General features: G+C 50.4%; 1 protein-coding gene across 3 annotated transcripts in view; it reads right to left on the reverse strand.

Annotated features, from left to right (window-relative positions):
* Positions 1–2453: 2453 nt before the first annotated feature.
* LOC142572464 (amine oxidase [flavin-containing] A-like) overlaps positions 2454–18668 on the reverse strand; it is an 82271-nt gene continuing 66056 nt past the window's right edge. For 2 of the 3 annotated variants that reach the window (XM_075681600.1, XM_075681599.1), the window contains one exon: positions 2454–5053. In XM_075681600.1, the coding sequence (XP_075537715.1) occupies positions 4898–5053 (156 nt within the window). In that variant the 3' untranslated portion in view covers positions 2454–4897. The remainder of the gene's footprint in view (positions 5054–18668) is intronic. The other variant, XM_075681601.1, reaches the window with a different exon arrangement.

Here is an 18668-nt window from a genome sequence, read left to right on the forward strand (position 1 = left end):
ACTTAGTAGCGAAGCTTCGACAGGAACCCATACGTTCAAAACATGGCGGTCCATCTGCATGGATGGATGGATGGATGGATGGATGGATGGATGTTATGAGCGTCCCCTTTGGAACGGGGCGGTGGGTTGCGCCACCAAGCTCTTGCTACTATTCTGCCTAATATCCTACCTAGGTTAACCAATGAAAAAAAAAAAAACAATATGAACTACCACGTCCAAATTTTCTGATTCCCTATTGCGAACTGTGCTTTTGTACGTCTCCGTCTTTTGTCGTTTCCCTACTTTTCTTCCACCAATCCTCCAATCGCCTCTTGCTAATGTCTATTGCGGACCTGTTTCCTTTACCACGGCTCCCGCTGAACCCAAGGGCTTCAAGGAGGCCAGTGGTGCCTAAATCCACCGCTGGGTAGACGTCTTCACATTCTAATAAAATATGCTCCGTCGTTTCCCTAGCTTTACCGCAGCAAGCACATGCTTCTTCTTCCTTCTTATATCTCGCTTTATAGGTGTGTGTTCTAAGGCATCCCGATCTCGCTTCGAAAAGTAATGAGCTTCCCTTTGAGTTATCATAAATGGTTTCTTTCCTGATTTCGTTTTTTCCTCTTAACTGGTTACTCATGGCAGGTTTCTTTTCCATTGCCGCCACCCATGAGAATAATTCAGCCTCTCTGACTTTCCGCTTGACCTTCTTTGTTGCTGTGTTGCCCACCCCACAGGCCGCATACTTGCTGGTAAGCTTCCTAGTTCTTTACCTCCACTGTGAATCAATGTTTTGCCTGTACAGATACCTGAACACTCTCCCAGCCCATTTACTTTCTTCCATATTCCTCAGCCGTTCTTCATACTCAATTTTACTGCGAGCTTCCCTCACTTCAAAACTAGTCCAGCCCATATCCCCCTGCACAGCTTCATTTGTAGTCTTCCCGTGAGCGCCCAATGCGAGGCGACCCACTGACCTTTGGTTCCCGTCGAGTCCTGATTGTACCCCTGATTTAAAGCAAACAACCGCATTTCCAAAAGTAAGTCCTGGAACCATTACCCCTTTCCACATACCTCGGAGGACCTCGTACCTATTGTATCCCCATAGCGCTCTATGCTTCATTATGGCTGCATTTCTCTTCCCTTGACTGTTATGGTTTTTTCCTGTGTTTCCATATATCCATTGCCTTCGTTTATCCATATACCAAGGTATTTATATTCTGTTACCCGAGGTATTTCTTGGCCCTGTATCTCCACTGTCTGTTCACTGTTTTCATTGAATACCATAACACCTGATTTTCTAACACTAAATTTCAAACCTAAATTGTTGCCTTCCTGTCCACATATATTAGCCAGACGTTGCAAATCACTTTGCTTGTTAGCGAGCAACACAATGTCGTCCGCATAAAAAAAACCTGGGAGTTGCTGCTCTATTACTGTACCTGCCTGTTTGTATGAGAGATTAAACCCGATATTACTTCCTTCTAGCGCCCTCTCCATCCTCACCATGTACATCATAAACAGTTCATGGGGCTTAGCGCCATCTGTATGTGGTGGGAACACTTCCGGCGGAAGAAAAAAAAAATAATGTGACGCCATGTCCGTTAAAAACAGAAGTGACGTTATTTTGTTTTCGAAGGCGCGAAATTTGTTTTTGTTTTTTGCCTGCTTTTGAGCTATATATTCAAATGCCCCGCCATTCGACTTGATGGGCGTTTCGAGCTTTCAGCGCGGAAAGCGATGCAGGAAAAGCCAGCCGTGCAGTTGTCGAAATCGCACCCCTGCACAGAAGATACTTTCTTTGGAGGCCGACGAAAGCTTTAGGTGTAGAGTTCTGATCCTATCGTTGGAAGCCAAGCTCGTCGGCCGGCGCAGTCCCACGCAAACAACTACACAATTATCTGGCGGTCGTAACTGACTACTTTTGACTGAACAGATTAAGAAGAGATGAAGCTACCCGTGTCACCAAATTCAGACAAACTTCGACTAGCAAGAAAGCACAAACTGTGAGGGGGGCGTATTTCAACAGGTGAACTTTACGAGTGCGCCTTTCTGCCCATTTCAAGACGTGCATTGCATTGCGAGTGGGTGTCGCGTCAACGCCCCCTGTAACGATGGGCGCCGAAAATAAATGCATTTATTAATAAGAATAAAATTGAATAAACTTGTATTTTATTAACTCGTCACGAATATATAAAATTGACCAGGAATTTTATTTTCGTTGAATGAATCTAACCGTGCCTCGCTTGAATTAAAAAACGCTTTTTTCTTTCCCCAATGTTTGTTCCCTCCAAACATAGTCGCGCTTCAATCGCTGCTCCCATAACCCCCCATGCTGATGTCGGTGACAATCTGTACTGAACCGCTTTTCGCCTGAAGCTTCGCAACCTATTTGGATCGACCTTGGTTCGAGCACCGTGCCTGTAAATTGTTGTACATTTCCAGAGTCTCAAAGGACCATTGTTTTGTGATGCTAGTGGATCAGTATTATTTATTTATTCAAAATGACTTTACATGCCCTATGGCAGGGCATAAAGCAAGGGGGCTATTTCAAACGGTAAAGACATAAAAAGTACAAATTTCCAACAGGAACAGTGCTAATAAAGAGATTGCCGTATTATACAATATTCGTATTATACAATATTCAATAGCATACTATACAATGCATGCCGGCTGTAGCAGTGCACTTAATAAGCGTGTCTGTCTGAAATATTGCCGCAAATGCACGGTTCTATTTCCCTTGTTCCACGGGCCGCGAGTACGTTGCACTGCATGCGCATCGTATGTGCCAGTAGGCTTTCCTGGTATGAAACGGCATGGATCCATATGCAAAATACACATATGCCGTTTCCACGACCGATTATGCCCAATAAATACCACTATCACCAGAGGTAAACTGCACTCTAAATGGTTGCGTGCGCTACTAATGACAGCAGCTCTGATTGAAAGTGTGTGGAGAGTGCATTTTAAGGAAGATAAAACACCATGCAGCAGGGCTGTTTGCTGTCTCTATGCAGGCACAACGTTGCATAATGGCTCATAGATGCTTAAGAGAGCAGTAAAACATGCAGTTTAATTCAGAAACACAAATGTGATTCAGTATTGTTGCTATGAACACGACTAATACAGCGGGTCTTTAGTAAATGCAACTTTTTTGCAGGGAACTTGAAAATTTTAGTTATCACTTGATGCAGTAAAAAATAAGGTTGTCTCCATTAAAAGGGTAGTTGAAATGTTTATAAACGGTTACAGGGACCAATTAGCTTTTTTCGAGAACATCACTAAGTACAGTGTATACTTTCTTTCAAATAATGCAAACAGTGCAGAGAAAGAACCTTCTAAGACTTGGACAGAATTGTAAGCTTAAAAGGCAGCCAAGGCACATTCACAATTCTCTCTTGAATATATTTTTCCAGTGATGAATGATATAAAGACTTGTTTTGCCAAAATCAGGGCTGTAGAAACTTTGTCGTTGTCACACCACATACACGCAAAAATGATTTGTGGTACTTTCAAACGTTACCAATTGTAAATACAACTGAACTGTGACTCGCCTACCACAAGGAGCTCATTGTGGGCCCTGGAGCCATGTTTTAATTAGCAGGCCCACTTTTTCTGACAACTGGAAAGGCTTTTCACCTTGGAATACTTTGTTGCAAACTTCTACGGACAACCGAGACTTCCATCCAGAAAGTTGGTCAATGAGATCACAGCGATGGAACTTCCTTCTTTGTGCCACCTCAGGGAGAGATGCAGCTGCTTACACAGGGATTACGCAGCTCCTTACACCGCTTGGTTCTCCACTCAAGGCGTAATTTTCAAGACGCCATCTTATTTCCCCCTTCACTTTTATCGACAGCCATTATTTGTCAAATAAAACATTTATTTGATCAATTAGTGGCGGAAGCTCAGCCATAGCTTTGCGGTACAAAGTCCAGAAAGGGCACAGTGTGCACCGATCAACGTGTGATTGGCATGTGCAAATAACATTGCTAATGAAAGTTATAGCAGGTCGGAAATGCGGCACGAAGACAAGACGGTACTCGGCACCACTGCAGTTGCTTAAAACTGGTTGCGAGCGCTCTGGGCATAAACAGCTGTGCGTCTTGGAAATAAAGTCCTTGCGCCGACTCGGTACCACGAAACGGTCTTTTCGGGAGCAGCTTTGAGCAGGCGAATGCGGCTCCTAGCCTATCTTTCCTTTCATCCCTTAACCTCCACCGCTGTGTCTATAGGTAGCAGAACTGCCTACCTTTCCTTCCTCTCCTACAACGCAGGGTACGGTTACGCACGCGGTTTAAGGTGCCACCTATCGTACCAACAACCGTCCAAGAATTTTCAAACACATTTCATTAAAATTTCAAGAGTCTTCAACCTCGTCCCACAATGTATCGGACGTCGCGTCGTATGCCGTGCCTCTCATCCATTAGAGCAGAACCGGCTCCTGTCGATACAGCCGTCTGCAGAGCCATATTCTTCTACTGCTACAACTGTACATAACAGAACGTCATTTAAGTACGTGCTGCATACCTACAAGTGCATCACTGAAGTGGTGCCATTGCGCACGCGCAGAAGAGTGGGATACACGGTGGTGCGCTTGCGCGTTGCTGTCAAGCCTTTTCCGCGAATGGTATACCAGTGCAAAGTTCCCGATCTGCGATAACTCTGTATACTGTTTCAAGAGTGCCTCACTCGCCAAGCGTGCAGCACCGGCCACCATCGAGATGGGATTCTCGGTGGCCCCCAAGCGGGGCGCACCACCACCGTCTTCTTAGATAATGTCGTATATCTGACTGGCTCCGAGGAGGCAACAAAGTTATTCGGTAGTGATTTCGCCATCTGGTCTGGTGGCGATGAGGCCCCATGGTCTGCGATGTGTCTCGAAGATGCTTCTCTGCTAAATGCCCTCTAAGTCGGTCTACGGCCTCCGCAGGGCGGTGACTGCCTTCCAGACGCAGTAGGCCGCCACACAAGTGACGCCAGACGCGGCGAGGGCTCCCGTGGCCGCGACGAGCAGTACGTGAGGAGGGTGCCGCTCCAGGAAGGACAACTCAAACGGCCGCGTTTCCACACCCTGCAACATTCCAAGAACCATGCCGTTAGGTACCCGTGAGCGGCATCGCCAAATAAGCTGACGTTTGAGGCTGCCAACAGTGGTTCTAAGCCGTCTAAGCAGCCTATTGCCAGCTAGATATTGCCACCTATAATTGTGGTTATAAACCGTAATGAACGTATTGCTCGCACTGGCTTATAGATTTTGCAGACGCAGGTGTGGTGTGGTCAAGTAGATGGCCACACGTTTATATTTTATTGCGGAGTGGAATCACGTTCGGGTATTTTACTCGTGCACCGTGGCTCCTGTTTCGTTGACTCTCTGGAATCCGTTTTAACAGGAACAACATGGCAGTAACCACTGCGTGTAGCGAAGGAGGGATGGCTACGCTTTGAAAAAGTGAGTGAGTGATTTATCTGGATGATGAAATTAGAAATGTTGCCAACAATCGTGTCGCCAGCATCTCCACAAACAATAAATTGTATGATGAGAGGATAGCATGGGGTGACATGAAAACGTTCGCGCAATAAATCAATTTCACAAACGCGCTTAGACAGATTATAGACAAATAAGCACCATCAAAACGGCACATTCTGCAGCTCCTTTACATAAATACGAGTCCGTCAGTGAATTCAATCTAATTAATGTAAACTAAATAAAAGAAAAACACAAGAAAGGGCCATGTGTTAATACATGGTTAAAATATCAGTTTCATTAACGAAGGTTATTAAATATTTTACAACACATCACTGCAATGACCTGTTATACTTCAAGGCCCAGACAACTTATATGCACTGTCGGGAAGGACGATCACCAAGGCAAACTTCTGACTGACCTTGTGGGGACGCTTGCATATCTCGGTCGGTGTAGTTGCCGAATAGTATGAGAGATGGCGCGAGTGTCGCGCTGATAACGCCGCCAAACGGCAGGGAACCGCATGGCGCGTTTTTCGCGAGCAAAAAACGCGACTCGCGGCAAACGCCCGTGTTGCCGCCGACGCGCGAGCACCCGCACGAAAAAAGGGAGCGGCGCGGCGGCGCTTTCGCGTCGCGTTTTCCGCGTTGCCGGACAACGTAACTCTCGACGACATGAATTGTCTCTGTTACCGCATATATAATATGCCCTTAAACTTTGAGAACACTACAATAAAAACTAATCTTAGTGTAATTAGACAGCGACATTTTTTTCTACTCCGAGCAGCAGCACGCGGCGGCGCGATTTCGTGACGGATCATGCTAGGTACGCGTCAAAATGACGCACGCGTGCCACCATCCGCGCGTCAATCGCGCCTGCGCCTGAAATCGCGCCATGCGGTTCCGCCTTTACTCGGGCGCAAAAGGGAGTGGCCGCTGTTGCGTTTCGCCTGCGACACGCGGTTTTGCCGGCGCGACTGCGGCGGGGCGGCAGACATTTTGGCCCGTTCGGCGTCGCCGCAACGCTCCCCGTCAGGCGTTTCCAGGCGTTTCCAGGCATGTTCCGATGCCACGTGTCTTCATGTGCGTGTGTGAGTGTATGTGCCATTGTGCCCGAATGGCGGCGATGCGACAGCAGGGGGTCACCCTCTCCTTCCAGTCTTTGTGCCCGACCGGCGGCGCTACGACAGTGTGCGTCACCATTAGCCCATTGTACAATCACGTGCTCGTCTATTGAGGGGTTCCTTCTTGCCCTCAACTGCGAGAGTATAAAAACAGCTGCCCCCGGACGCCAAGAGGAGGGCTCCGATTTCTTCTGTTGAGTAAAGTGCTCTCCCGTCTCTCTACTTCGGTCAACCTGACCGCCAACTCTTTGCGATGTTAAAATAAACAAGTTGTTTTGTTGTTACCAGTCGACTCATGCTTTGCCGGGACCTTCGGATGCTTCCAGTTGTACCCCAGGCCGCCAGGCCAACGCTACCCTTGGGGCTTGCGACCCAGGTACAACCACGGGCGTCAGCGCCGAGTTCCCAACAACCGATGCCATCGGTGGGACCCAAACAACTGTCTGCCAGCGGTGAGATCGCGACAACGGAGGCCAGCAGCGAAGAGATGCAGTTGACTGTATGCTGAGCAGCTCGACAACGATCCGGGAGCAGTGCAACGAGCCCTGTGTGATGACTGGTTGCCTGCAGCGGAACGACTACGCTGGACTCTTGGCTGCGAGGTTTGGTGAGTGCGGGACTTTCTTCTTCTGAGCTTTGCCAGGCTTTTGTTAGTGTCAGAAACAGAGCTGGTAATTGTGGTTGTCGTTGCTGCCGGGTTAGTTTGCGGCAAGACAATAGTAAGCAGTAGAGAAAGCAGTATTCAGAGCAGCCATGGATTTGAAGTCGTTGCGCAAACCGAAATTGTTGGAGCTTGCAAGAGAGTTGGGTCTGGATGTCTCAGACAAACTAAGAAAACCTGAACTGCTAAAGGCTATTCTTGAGTTAGAGGCTGAGGATGACGAGCTGTCGGAATGCCTTGAGACCATTGAAGAGAGGGAGACTGCAAAAAGACAGGAACGCGAACTTAAAGAGCAAAAAGAAAAAGAAGAGCGTGAACGTAAAGAACAGAAAGAAAAAGAAGAGCGTGAACGTAAAGAACAGAAAGAGCGAGAGCAACAAGAGCGTGACCGTCAACACGCTTTGGAAATGAAGCGTCTTGAGGTAGAGATGGAACGCGCTCGTAATGGAAGTCAGGCACACGGTGCAGGAGAACGCGTATTGTTCAAAATGACTGACCTGATGCGGCCGTTTAAGCTCGGAGAGGACATTGGTTTGTTACTGGTTAACTTTGAGCGAACGTGCGAGAAGCAGGGGTTCTCTCGGGAAACGTGGCCACAGCGCTTGCTCACTTTGTTACCCGGCGAGGCGGCCGACGTAGTCGCTCGCTTGGATAGAGAGGAGGCAGAGGATTTCGACAAAGTGAAATCGAGTCTTCTAAAAAAGTACCGGCTGTCTGCGGAGGCGTTCCGTCGGAAGTTTCGGGAAAATGAGAAAGGCAAAAGTGAGTCATATACAGAGTTTGCGTATAGGCTTATGTCGAACATGCAGGAGTGGCTCAAAGAAGAGAAAGCGTTTGGTGACCACGATAAAGTTCTGCAGTGCTTCGGGCTAGAACAGTTTTATAGTCGGTTACCGGAGAACATGCGATACTGGGTCTTGGATAGGCCAGACGTTTGTACGGTGGCTAAAGCCGCTGAGCTAGCCGAGGAGTTTGTGACGCGTCGGGCTCGCGGAGCTAAGGACGGTCAAAAGGGTGAATTTGGCTTGAAGTTTGAGAGGCCGAAGTTCACACCCATGAGAGCAAAGGGGAACACGCGTAGTGCGGATGCGAGTGGAAGCAGTGCGACCGAACCTAAGGAGACGGCGGCAGCCGAAGCCGAACGCAGAAAGCGGTTCGAGATGAGGCAAGCGCGCGTTTGTTATACGTGCCAGAAGCCGGGTCACTTTTCGGCGCAGTGTCCGGAAACAACACCAAAAGTTGTGTTTTTTTCAATAGGCAGCACTGACGAGAACATGAAGCTTCTCGAGCCTTACATGCGAGACCTCCTCGTGAACGGGAAAGAGTGCCGAGTGCTTCGCGATTCCGCAGCTACGATGGATGTAGTTCACCCGTCTTACGTAGAACCCCATATGTTCACGGGCGAGTGCGCATGGATCAAGCAAGCCGTGGAAGCTCATAGCGTGTGTCTGCCAGGAGCAAAGGTGCTTATTGAAGGACCTTTCGGAGCGCTTGAGACGGAGGCGGCAGTGTCATCTATGCTGCCCCCCCAGTACCCGTACCTATTTTCAAACAAGTCCGATCACCTCCTGCGCGAGAAGGGGCTTTTGTTTGGTGAAGCTAGTGTTCAGGCCTTAACCAGATCGAAGGTTCGGGAGCTCGCTGCAAAGGCGGTAGTTGCGGGGCCGACGTTATCAAACAACGAAAAAGGGTCAGAGGCGCAGCAAGCTGATATTCAGAGCACGCCCGAACTGAATAAACTTGAGTCTGTAACGTTAAAGGCACCAGATACCGGAGAGGAAAATCCCGATGCGGGAAAGTTAGAAGAGCTATCTACTGATTTGCTCATCGCGCCTACGTCAGACGGACTTAATAGGTTGCTAAAAGTCAGCCGGTCGGCTTTGATAGCCGAGCAAAAAAAGGATGGCAGCCTGGAAAACGTGCGCTGCAATGTCAAAGAAGGTATCGCCAGGAAAACTGCGCGTTTTGTGGAAAGAGGTGGAGTCCTGTACCGGAAGTATCTAGACCGCCGAGGAGTGGAGTTCGATCAGCTGATCGTGCCTCAATGCTATCGTCAGGATCTGTTGCGCTTGTCACACGGGGGTTCGTGGTCCGGACACCTAGGAGTTAAGAAAACTAAGGACCGTCTCTTGCAAGAGTACTATTGGCCAGGGTGTTTTCGGGACGCAGACCATTTCGTGAGGACATGTGACACTTGTCAGCGGGTGGGCAAACCAGGGGACAAATCAAGGGCGCCGTTGAAATTGGTACCTATCATAACGGAGCCTTTTAGACGGCTCGTTATTGATACAGTGGGACCTCTGCCGGTAACAGCCACGGGGTACAGACACATTTTGACTGTGATCTGCCCAGCGACAAAGTTCCCTGAAGCAGTGCCGCTTAAAGAACTCAGCTCAGTTGAGATAGTCAATGCACTACTGTCCATATTTGCGCGAGTTGGTTTCCCTGCGGAAATCCAATCAGATCAGGGCACAGTGTTTACTAGCGCTTTGACGACAACTTTTCTCGAAAGGTGTGGGGTAAAGCTGTTACACAGCTCAGTGTACCACCCACAGTCGAATTCCGTTGAGAAGCTCCACTCCGTCATGAAGCGCGTGTTGAGAGCCTTGTGTTTTGAACATCAAACTGACTGGGAGCTGTGTCTGCCTGGGGTGATGTTTGCGTTAAGAACCGCGCCGCATGCGGCTACGGGGTTTTCGCCAGCTGAACTGGTGTACGGTCGCTCGCTTCGGCCTCCGCTTCGCATGCTTCGAGAATCGTGGGAAGGTAGGGGCGACGACCCAGTCGTGGTGGAGTACGTACTTAAGCTCCTCGAACGCTTAAGAAGGGCACAGGAGTTGTCAGGTGAAGCAATGACAAAGGCCCAGCAGAGGGCCAAGGTTTATTATGATCGGACAGCCAGGGCCCGTCGTTTTGAGGTGGGCGATGAGGTCATGATATTGCGCACATCGCTAAACAACAAACTAGACGTGCAGTGGGAGGGCCCAGCACGAATTGTTCAGAAACTGTCGGACGTTAACTACGTGGTAAGTCTGCCAGGAAAGCGGAAAGCACAGCAAGTTTACCACTGTAATCTGCTCAAACCCTATAAACAACGCGAAGCAGTGGTGTGCATGATGGTAAACGTTCCTGAAGAGCTTCCGGTCGAGCTTCCGGGACTAAGCTCAGTGACGAACAGGGAAGACACCGGTCAAGTCATTAGTGACCTTATCAGTAAAGCACCGCTGTCGCCCGAGCAGAAAACCGAACTACACCGGCTATTACAAGAGTTTCAAGGTCTGTTCTCTGAGAGGCCTGGTAGGACTTCTGTACTTACTCATGATATAGAACTTACCTCCCCAGAGCCAGTACGATCCAAGGCGTATCGGGTGTCACCCCGCCAGAGCGATATTATGGAGGCTGAGGTAAAGAAAATGCTACAGCTCGGTGTTATTGAGGCAGGTGAGAGTGATTATACCTCCCCTTTGATTTTAGTTGAGGTACCGGGCAAGGAACCTCGTCCTTGCGTCGACTACCGCAGGCTTAATTCCATCACTAAGGATCAAATTTATCCGATCCCTAACATCGAGGAGCGCCTTGAGAAAGTTAGTAGCGCTCAGTTTATTTCCACCCTAGATCTTGTCAGGGGTTATTGGCAGGTTCCACTTACAGAAGAGGCTAGTAGGTATGCGGCGTTCATTTCTCCAATGGGAACATTCCGTCCTAAAGTGTTGAGTTTTGGTTTGAAGAACGCGCCATACTGTTTTTCAAGCCTCATGGATAAAGTGTTGCGGGGACAGCAAGAATTCGCTTTACCGTATCTAGACGACGTAGCGATATTCTCCGCATCCTGGTCTGAGCATATGGCACACTTGCGGGCAGTGCTAACCCGCCTGCGCGAAGCGGGCTTGACAGTCAAGGCTCCTAAGTGCCAGTTAGCACAGGCCGAGGTTGTCTACCTCGGTCACGTGATTGGTCAGGGTCGTCGCCGCCCCTCTGAAATAAAAGTGGCCGCTGTGCGAGACTTTCCGCAACCGCGCACAAAGACCGATATTCGGTCGTTCTTAGGTGTCGCCGGTGTTGCGATTCGCCTGCGACACGTGGTTTTGCCGGCGCGACTGCGGCGGGGCGGCAGACATTTTTGGCCCGATCGTCGTCGCCGCAACGCTCATCGCCAGGTGTTTCCAAGCGCGACTGCGGCGATGCGACCGCATAGGGATCATCCTCGCATTTCAGTCATTGTGCCCGAAACAGGCGATGCCAAAGCAGGGACCATCCTCTCATTCCAGTCATTGTGCCCGAAACAGGCGATGCCAAAGCAGGGACCATCCTCTCATTCCAGTCATTGTGCCCGAAACAGGCGATGCCAAAGCAGGGACCATCCTCTCATTACAGTCATTGTGCCCGACCGGCAGCGCTACAACAGGGTGCTACGAGATCGTGCTCGACAGGGTGCTACGAGATCGTGCTCGTCATGGTGCTACGGCATCGCTACGACAGTGTGCGTCACCATTAGCCCATTGTACATTCACGTGCTCGTCTTTTGAGGGGTTCCTTCTTGCCCTCAACTGCGAGAGTATAAAAACAGCTGCCCCCGGACGCAAAAAGGAGGGCTCCGATTTCTTCTGTTGAGTGAAGTGCTCTCCCGTCTCTCTACTTCGGTCAACCTGACCGCCAACTCTTTGCGATGTTAAAATAAACAAGTTGTTTTGTTGTTACCAGTCGACTCATGCTTTGCCGGGACCTTCGGATGCTTCCAGTTGTACCCCAGGCCGCCAGGCCAACGCTACCCTTGGGGCTTGCGACCCAGGTACAACCACGGGCGTCAGCGCCGAGTTCCCAACAGATCGTACCAGCGGTGCGATCCCAAACATCTGGTTGGCAGCGGTGGGATCGCCTCCGACTTCAAACAACTGTCTGCCAGCGGTGAGATCGCGACAACGGAGGCCAGCAGCGAAGAGATGCAGTTGACTGTATGCTGAGCAGCTCAACGACGATCCGGGAGCAGTGCAACGAGCCCTGTGTGATGACTGGTTGCCTGCAGCGGAACGACTGCGCTGGACTCTTGGCTGCAAGGTTTGGTGAGTGCGGGACTTTCTTCTTCTGAGCTTTGCCAGGCTTTTTGTTAGTGTCAGAAACAGAGCTGGTAATTGTGGTTGTCGTTGCTGCCGGGTTAGTTTGCGGCAAGACAATAGTAAGCAGTAGAGAAAGCAGCATTCAGAGCAGCCATGGATTTGAAGTCGTTGCGCAAACCGAAATTGTTGGAGCTTGCAAGAGAGTTGGGTCTGGATGTCTCGGACAAACTCAGAAAACCAGAACTGCTAAAGGCTATTCTTGAGTTACAGGCTGAGGATGACGAGCTGTCGGAATGCCTTGAGACTATTGAGGAGAGGTCAAAAAGACAGGAGCGCGAACTTAAAGAGCAAAAAGAGAAACAGGAGCGCGAACTTAAAGAGCAAAAAGAGAAACAGGAGCGCGATTTTAAAGAGCAGAAAGAAAAAGAAGAGCGTGACCGTCAACACGCTTTGGAAATGAAGCGTCTTGAGGTAGAGATGGAACGCGCTCGTAATGGAAGTCAGGCACACGGTGCAGGAGAACGCGTATTGTTCAAAATGACTGACCTGATGCGGCCGTTTAAGCTTGGAGAGGACATTGGTTTGTTCCTGGTTAACTTTGAGCGAACGTGCGAGAAGCAGGGGTTCTCTCGGGAAACGTGGCCACAGCGCTTGCTCACTTTGTTACCCGGCGAGGCGGCCGACGTAGTCGCTCGCTTGGATAGAGAGGAGGCAGAGGATTTCGACACAGTGAAATCGAGTCTTCTAAAAAAGTACCGGCTGTCTGCGGAGGCGTTCCGTCGGAAGTTTCGGGAAAATGAGAAAGGCAGAAGTGAGTCATATACAGAGTTTGCGTATAGGCTTATGTCGAACATGCAGGAGTGGCTCAAAGAAGAGAAAGCGTTTGGTGACCACGATAAAGTTCTGCAGTGCTTCGGGCTAGAACAGTTTTATAGTCGGTTACCGGAGAACGTGCGATACTGGGTCTTGGATAGGCCAGACGTTTGTACGGTGGCTAAAGCCGCTGAGCTAGCCGAGGAGTTTGTGACGCGTCGGGCTCGCGGAGCTAAGGATGGTCAAAAGGGTGAATTTGGCTCGAAGTTCGAGAGGCCGAAGTTCACACCCATGAGAGCAAAGGGGAACACGCGTAGTGCGGATGCGAGTGGAAGCAGTGCGACCGAACCTAAGGAGACGGCGGCAGCCGAAGCCGAACGCAGAAAGCGGTTCGAGATGAGGCGAGCGGGCGTTTGTTATACGTGCCAGAAGCCGGGTCACTTTTCGGCGCAGTGTCCGGAAACAACACCAAAAGTTGTGTTTTTTTCAATAGGCAGCACTGACGAGAACATGAAGCTTCTCGAGCCTTACATGCGAGACCTCCTCGTGAACGGGAAAGAGTGCCGAGTGCTTCGCGATTCCGCAGCTACGATGGATGTAGTTCACCCATCTTACGTAGAACCCCATATGTTCACGGGCGAGTGCGCGTGGATCAAGCAAGCCGTGGAAGCTCATAGCGTGTGTCTGCCAGTAGCAAAGGTGCTTATTGAAGGACCTTTCGGAGCGCTTGAGACAGAGGCGGCAGTGTCATCTATGCTGCCACCCCAGTACCCGTACCTATTTTCAAACAGGTCCGATCACCTCCTGCGCGAGAAGGGGCTTTTGTTTGGTGAAGCTAGTGTTCAGGCCTTAACCAGATCGAAGGTTCGGGAGCTCGCTGCAAAGGCGGTAGTTGCGGGGCCGACGTTATCAAACAACGAAAAAGGGTCAGAGGCGCAGCAAGCTGATATTCCGAGCACGCCCGAACTGAATAAACTTGAGTCTGTAACGTTAAAGGCGCCAGATACTGGAGAGGAAACGCCCGACACGGGAAAGTTAGAAGAGCTATCTACTGATTTGCTCATCGCGCCTACGTCAGACGGACTTGATAGGTTGCTAAAAGTCAGCCGGTCGGCTTTGATAGCCGAGCAAAAAAAGGATGGCAGCCTGGAAAACGTGCGCTGCAATGTCAAAGAAGGTATCGCCAGGAAAACTGCGCGTTTTGTGGAAAGGGGTGGAGTCCTGTACCGGAAGTATCTAGACCGCAGAGGAGTGGAGTTCGATCAGCTGGTCGTGCCTCAATGCTATCGTCAGGATCTGTTGCGCTTGTCACACGGGGGTTCGTGGTCCGGACACCTAGGAGTTAAGAAAACTAAGGACCGTCTCTTGCAAGAGTACTATTGGCCAGGGTGTTTTCGGGACGCAGACCATTTCGTGAGGACATGTGACACTTGTCAGCGGGTGGGCAAACCAGGGGACAAATCAAGGGCGCCGTTGAAATTGGTACCTATCATAACGGAGCCTTTTAGACGGCTCGTTATTGATACAGTGGGACCTCTGCCGGTAACAGCCACGGGGTACAGACACATTTTGACTGTGATCTGCCCAGCGACAAAGTTCCCTGAAGCAGTGCCGCTTAAAGAACTCAGCTCAGTTGAGATAGTTAATGCACTACTGTCCATATTTGCGCGAGTTGGTTTCCCTGCGGAAATCCAATCAGATCAGGGCACCGTGTTTACTAGCGCTTTGACGACAACTTTTCTCGAAAGGTGTGGGGTAAAGCTGTTACACAGCTCAGTGTACCACCCACAGTCGAATTCCGTTGAGAAGCTCCACTCCGTCATGAAGCGCGTGTTGAGAGCCTTGTGTTTTGAACATCAAACTGACTGGGAGCTGTGTCTGCCTGGGGTGATGTTTGCTTTAAGGACCGCGCCGCATGCGGCTACGGGGTTTTCGCCAGCTGAACTGGTGTACGGTCGCTCGCTTCGGTCTCCGCTTCGCATGCTTCGAGAATCATGGGAAGGTAGGGGCGACGACCCAGTCGTGGTGGAGTACGTGCTTAAGCTCCTCGAACGCTTAAGAAGGGCACAGGAGTTGTCAGGTGAAGCAATGACAAAGGCCCAGCAGAGGGCCAAGGTTTATTATGATCGGACAGCCAGGGCCCGTCGTTTTGAGGTTGGCGATGAGGTCATGATATTGCGCACATCGCTAGACAACAAACTAGACGTGCAGTGGGAGGGCCCAGCGCGAATTGTTCAGAAACTGTCGGACGTTAACTACGTGGTAAGTCTGCCAGGAAAGCGGAAAGCACAGCAAGTTTACCACTGTAATCTGCTCAAACCTTATAGACAAAGGGAAGCAGTGGTGTGCATGATGATAAACGTTCCTGAAGAGCTTCCGGTCGAGCTTCCGGGACTAGGCTCAGTGACGAACAGGGAAGACACCGGTCAAGTCATTAGTGACCTTATCAGTAAAGCGCCGCTGTCGCCTGAGCAGAAAACCGAACTACACCAGCTATTACAAGAGTTTCAAGGTCTGTTCTCTGAGAGGCCTGGTAGGACTTCTGTACTTACTCATGATATAGAACTTACCTCCACAGAGCCAGTACGATCCAAGGCGTATCGGGTGTCACCCCGCCAGAGCGATATTATGGAGGCTGAGGTAAAGAAAATGCTACAGCTCGGTGTTATTGAGGCAGGTGAGAGTGATTATACCTCCCCTTTGATTTTAGTTGAGGTACCGGGCAAGGAACCTCGTCCTTGCGTCGACTACCGCAGGCTTAATTCCATCACTAAGGATCAAATCTATCCGATCCCTAACATCGAGGAGCGCCTTGAGAAAGTTAGTAGCGCTCAGTTTATTTCCACCCTAGATCTTGTCAGGCGTTATTGGCAGGTTCCACTTACAGAAGAGGCTAGTAGGTATGCGGCGTTCATTTCACCAATGGGAACATTCCGTCCTAAAGTGTTGAGTTTTGGTTTGAAGAACGCGCCATACTGTTTTTCAAGTCTCATGGATAAAGTGTTGCGGGGACAGCAAGAATTCGCTTTACCGTATCTAGACGACGTAGCGATATTCTCCGCATCCTGGTCTGAGCATATGACACACTTGCGGGCAGTGCTAACCCGCCTGCGCGAAGCGGGCTTGACAGTCAAGGCTCCTAAGTGCCAGTTAGCACAGGCCGAGGTTGTCTACCTCGGTCACGTGATTGGTCAGGGTCGTCGCCGCCCCTCTGAAATAAAAGTGGCCGCTGTGCGAGACTTTCCGCAACCGCGCACCAAGACCGATATTCGGTCGTTCTTGGGTGTCGCCGGCTACTATCAGAGGTACATCCCTAGGTACTCTGATATCGCGGCTCCCCTGACGGATGCTCTAAGAAAAACAGAGCCTCAAACAGTCGTCTGGGACTAAACAAAGGAAAGAGCTTTTAGCGCCCTAAAGAGTGCCCTAACAAACCAGCCTGTGCTACGATCGCCAGACTATACAAAAGGGTTCATTGTTCAGTGCGATGCTAGTGAGCGAGGCATGGGCGTTGTACTGTGCCAACGAGAAAATGGAGAAGTAGAACACCCCGTCCTGTATGCTAGTCGTAAGCTGACCAGTCGTGAGCAGGCGTATAGCGCCACCGAGAAAGAGTGTGCGTGTCTCGTGTGGGCCGTTCAGAAATTGTCATGCTATCTAGCCGGCTCGAGGTTTATCATTGAGACGGATCACTGCCCTCTCCAATGGCTGCAGACCATCTCTCCCAAAAATGGCCGCCTCCTGCGCTGGAGCCTCGCTTTACAACAATATTCCTTTGAGGTGCGTTACAAAAAGGGGAGTCTCAACGGTAACGCCGATGGCTTAAGTCGAAGCCCCTAACGTAGGAATCAGCCTCAAAATTGTTTGTTACTGATGTTTTTCTTCCTGAGGCAGGATTTTTTTTTTAACATATTGCTTTTGTTTAGTGTTTCAAAGTGATGATATGCTTTCTAGTGCAATTTTTCAATTTGTGGACGCGTTCTGAGTGATGCTAGACTACTGTAAGGAACTAGGCAGTGGTATAAAAAGGGGAAAGAGCCTGGCAGGGCTTAGTGAGGGTTGTGCCGTGCTTGCTGACTGAGCGGTTGTGTTTCAGCGTAGTTCTAACGCTTGCCGGGAACGAGAACAAAAATGTGAACTCTCCCGAAGTCACTTTGCAGTGTCCCGTGCGAACCTGAACGAGAGAACGAGGCCTTCTCTGTGCGCTGCGCTCAAGAAACGTCGAGGGACGCCCGACTTCGGTTATGAGCATCATCGAGCGACATCCCTCCGGACAGCGGATGCAGTCCCCTGTCCATCGGGATCTCCTTCCCCCGGCGGGGCGGTCTGTTGCGTTTCGCCTGCGACACGCGGTTTTGCCGGCGCGACTGCGGCGGGGCGGCAGACATTTTGGCCCGTTCGGCGTCGCCGCAACGCTCCCCGCCAGGCGTTTCCAGGCGTTTCCAGGCATGTTCCGATGCCACGTGTCTTCATGTGCGTGTGTGAGTGTATGTGCCATTGTGCCCGAACGGCGGCGATGCGACAGCAGGGGGTCACCCTCTCCTTCCAGTCTTTGTGCCCGACCGGCGGCGCTACGACAGTGTGCGTCACCATTAGCCCATTGTACAATCACGTGCTCGTCTATTGAGGGGTTCCTTCTTGTCCTCAACTGCGAGAGTATAAAAACAGCTGCCCCCGGACGCCAAGAGGAGGGCTCCGATTTCTTCTGTTGAGTAAAGTGCTCTCCCGTCTCTCTACTTCGGTCAACCTGACCGCCAACTCTTTGCGATGTTAAAATAAACAAGTTGTTTTGTTGTTACCAGTCGACTCATGCTTTGCCGGGACCTTCGGATGCTTCCAGTTGTACCCCAGGCCGCCAGGCCAACGCTACCCTTGGGGCTTGCGACCCAGGTACAACCACGGGCGTCAGCGCCGAGTTCCCAACAACCGATGCCATCGGTGGGACCCAAACACCGCTTTCTCTTTTGCTTGGGGTCCGCGGAGCACGAGCACTTGTCGCGGTCCTATATCTGACAACGGTTTCTTGTCTGCACGGATCTGCGGTGCCGTCTCGAGAGAGGCTTCGGAGCGGGGCACCGGGATGGACGAACATAATCTTTCGAACGCGCCCCCATTCGCGTGAACGTACATGTGAACGATTAGGCGTTGGTGTCTGTCATGGGACGAACATATTCGATAGGTGTCCTATCGCGTTGAGTTGGACTTCCTCGATTTATCGCGCGCCCAGCGGCATGTTATACTAATGTAGTAATTCGGCTGGCTAGATTGGTGTATAAAAGGTGCAATAAGTGCCCTTTCGACTGCTTGGCACCACTGTGCTGTGGTTCCTTTGTCCAAAGAGCACGAATGAGACCCACAACCTCAAAGCGTATCTTTGCTGTTCAAGACATAGAACATCATATGAGAACGTGTATCCGTTCTTCCACGAGTGTCCGCACGTGTAACGAGGCATAAACAAACGACAAATACGTAAAAACTGCCTCTATACTTCCTTGCAACCTGACACGATGGATCAGGCAGTCTGTGTCATGGCCAGTACCAGCAGAGATCGGAAATTGCAGCTGGGGAACA

Source organism: Dermacentor variabilis, chromosome 2, assembly GCF_050947875.1.
Source record: "Dermacentor variabilis isolate Ectoservices chromosome 2, ASM5094787v1, whole genome shotgun sequence".
Lineage (NCBI taxonomy): Eukaryota > Metazoa > Arthropoda > Arachnida > Ixodida > Ixodidae > Dermacentor > Dermacentor variabilis.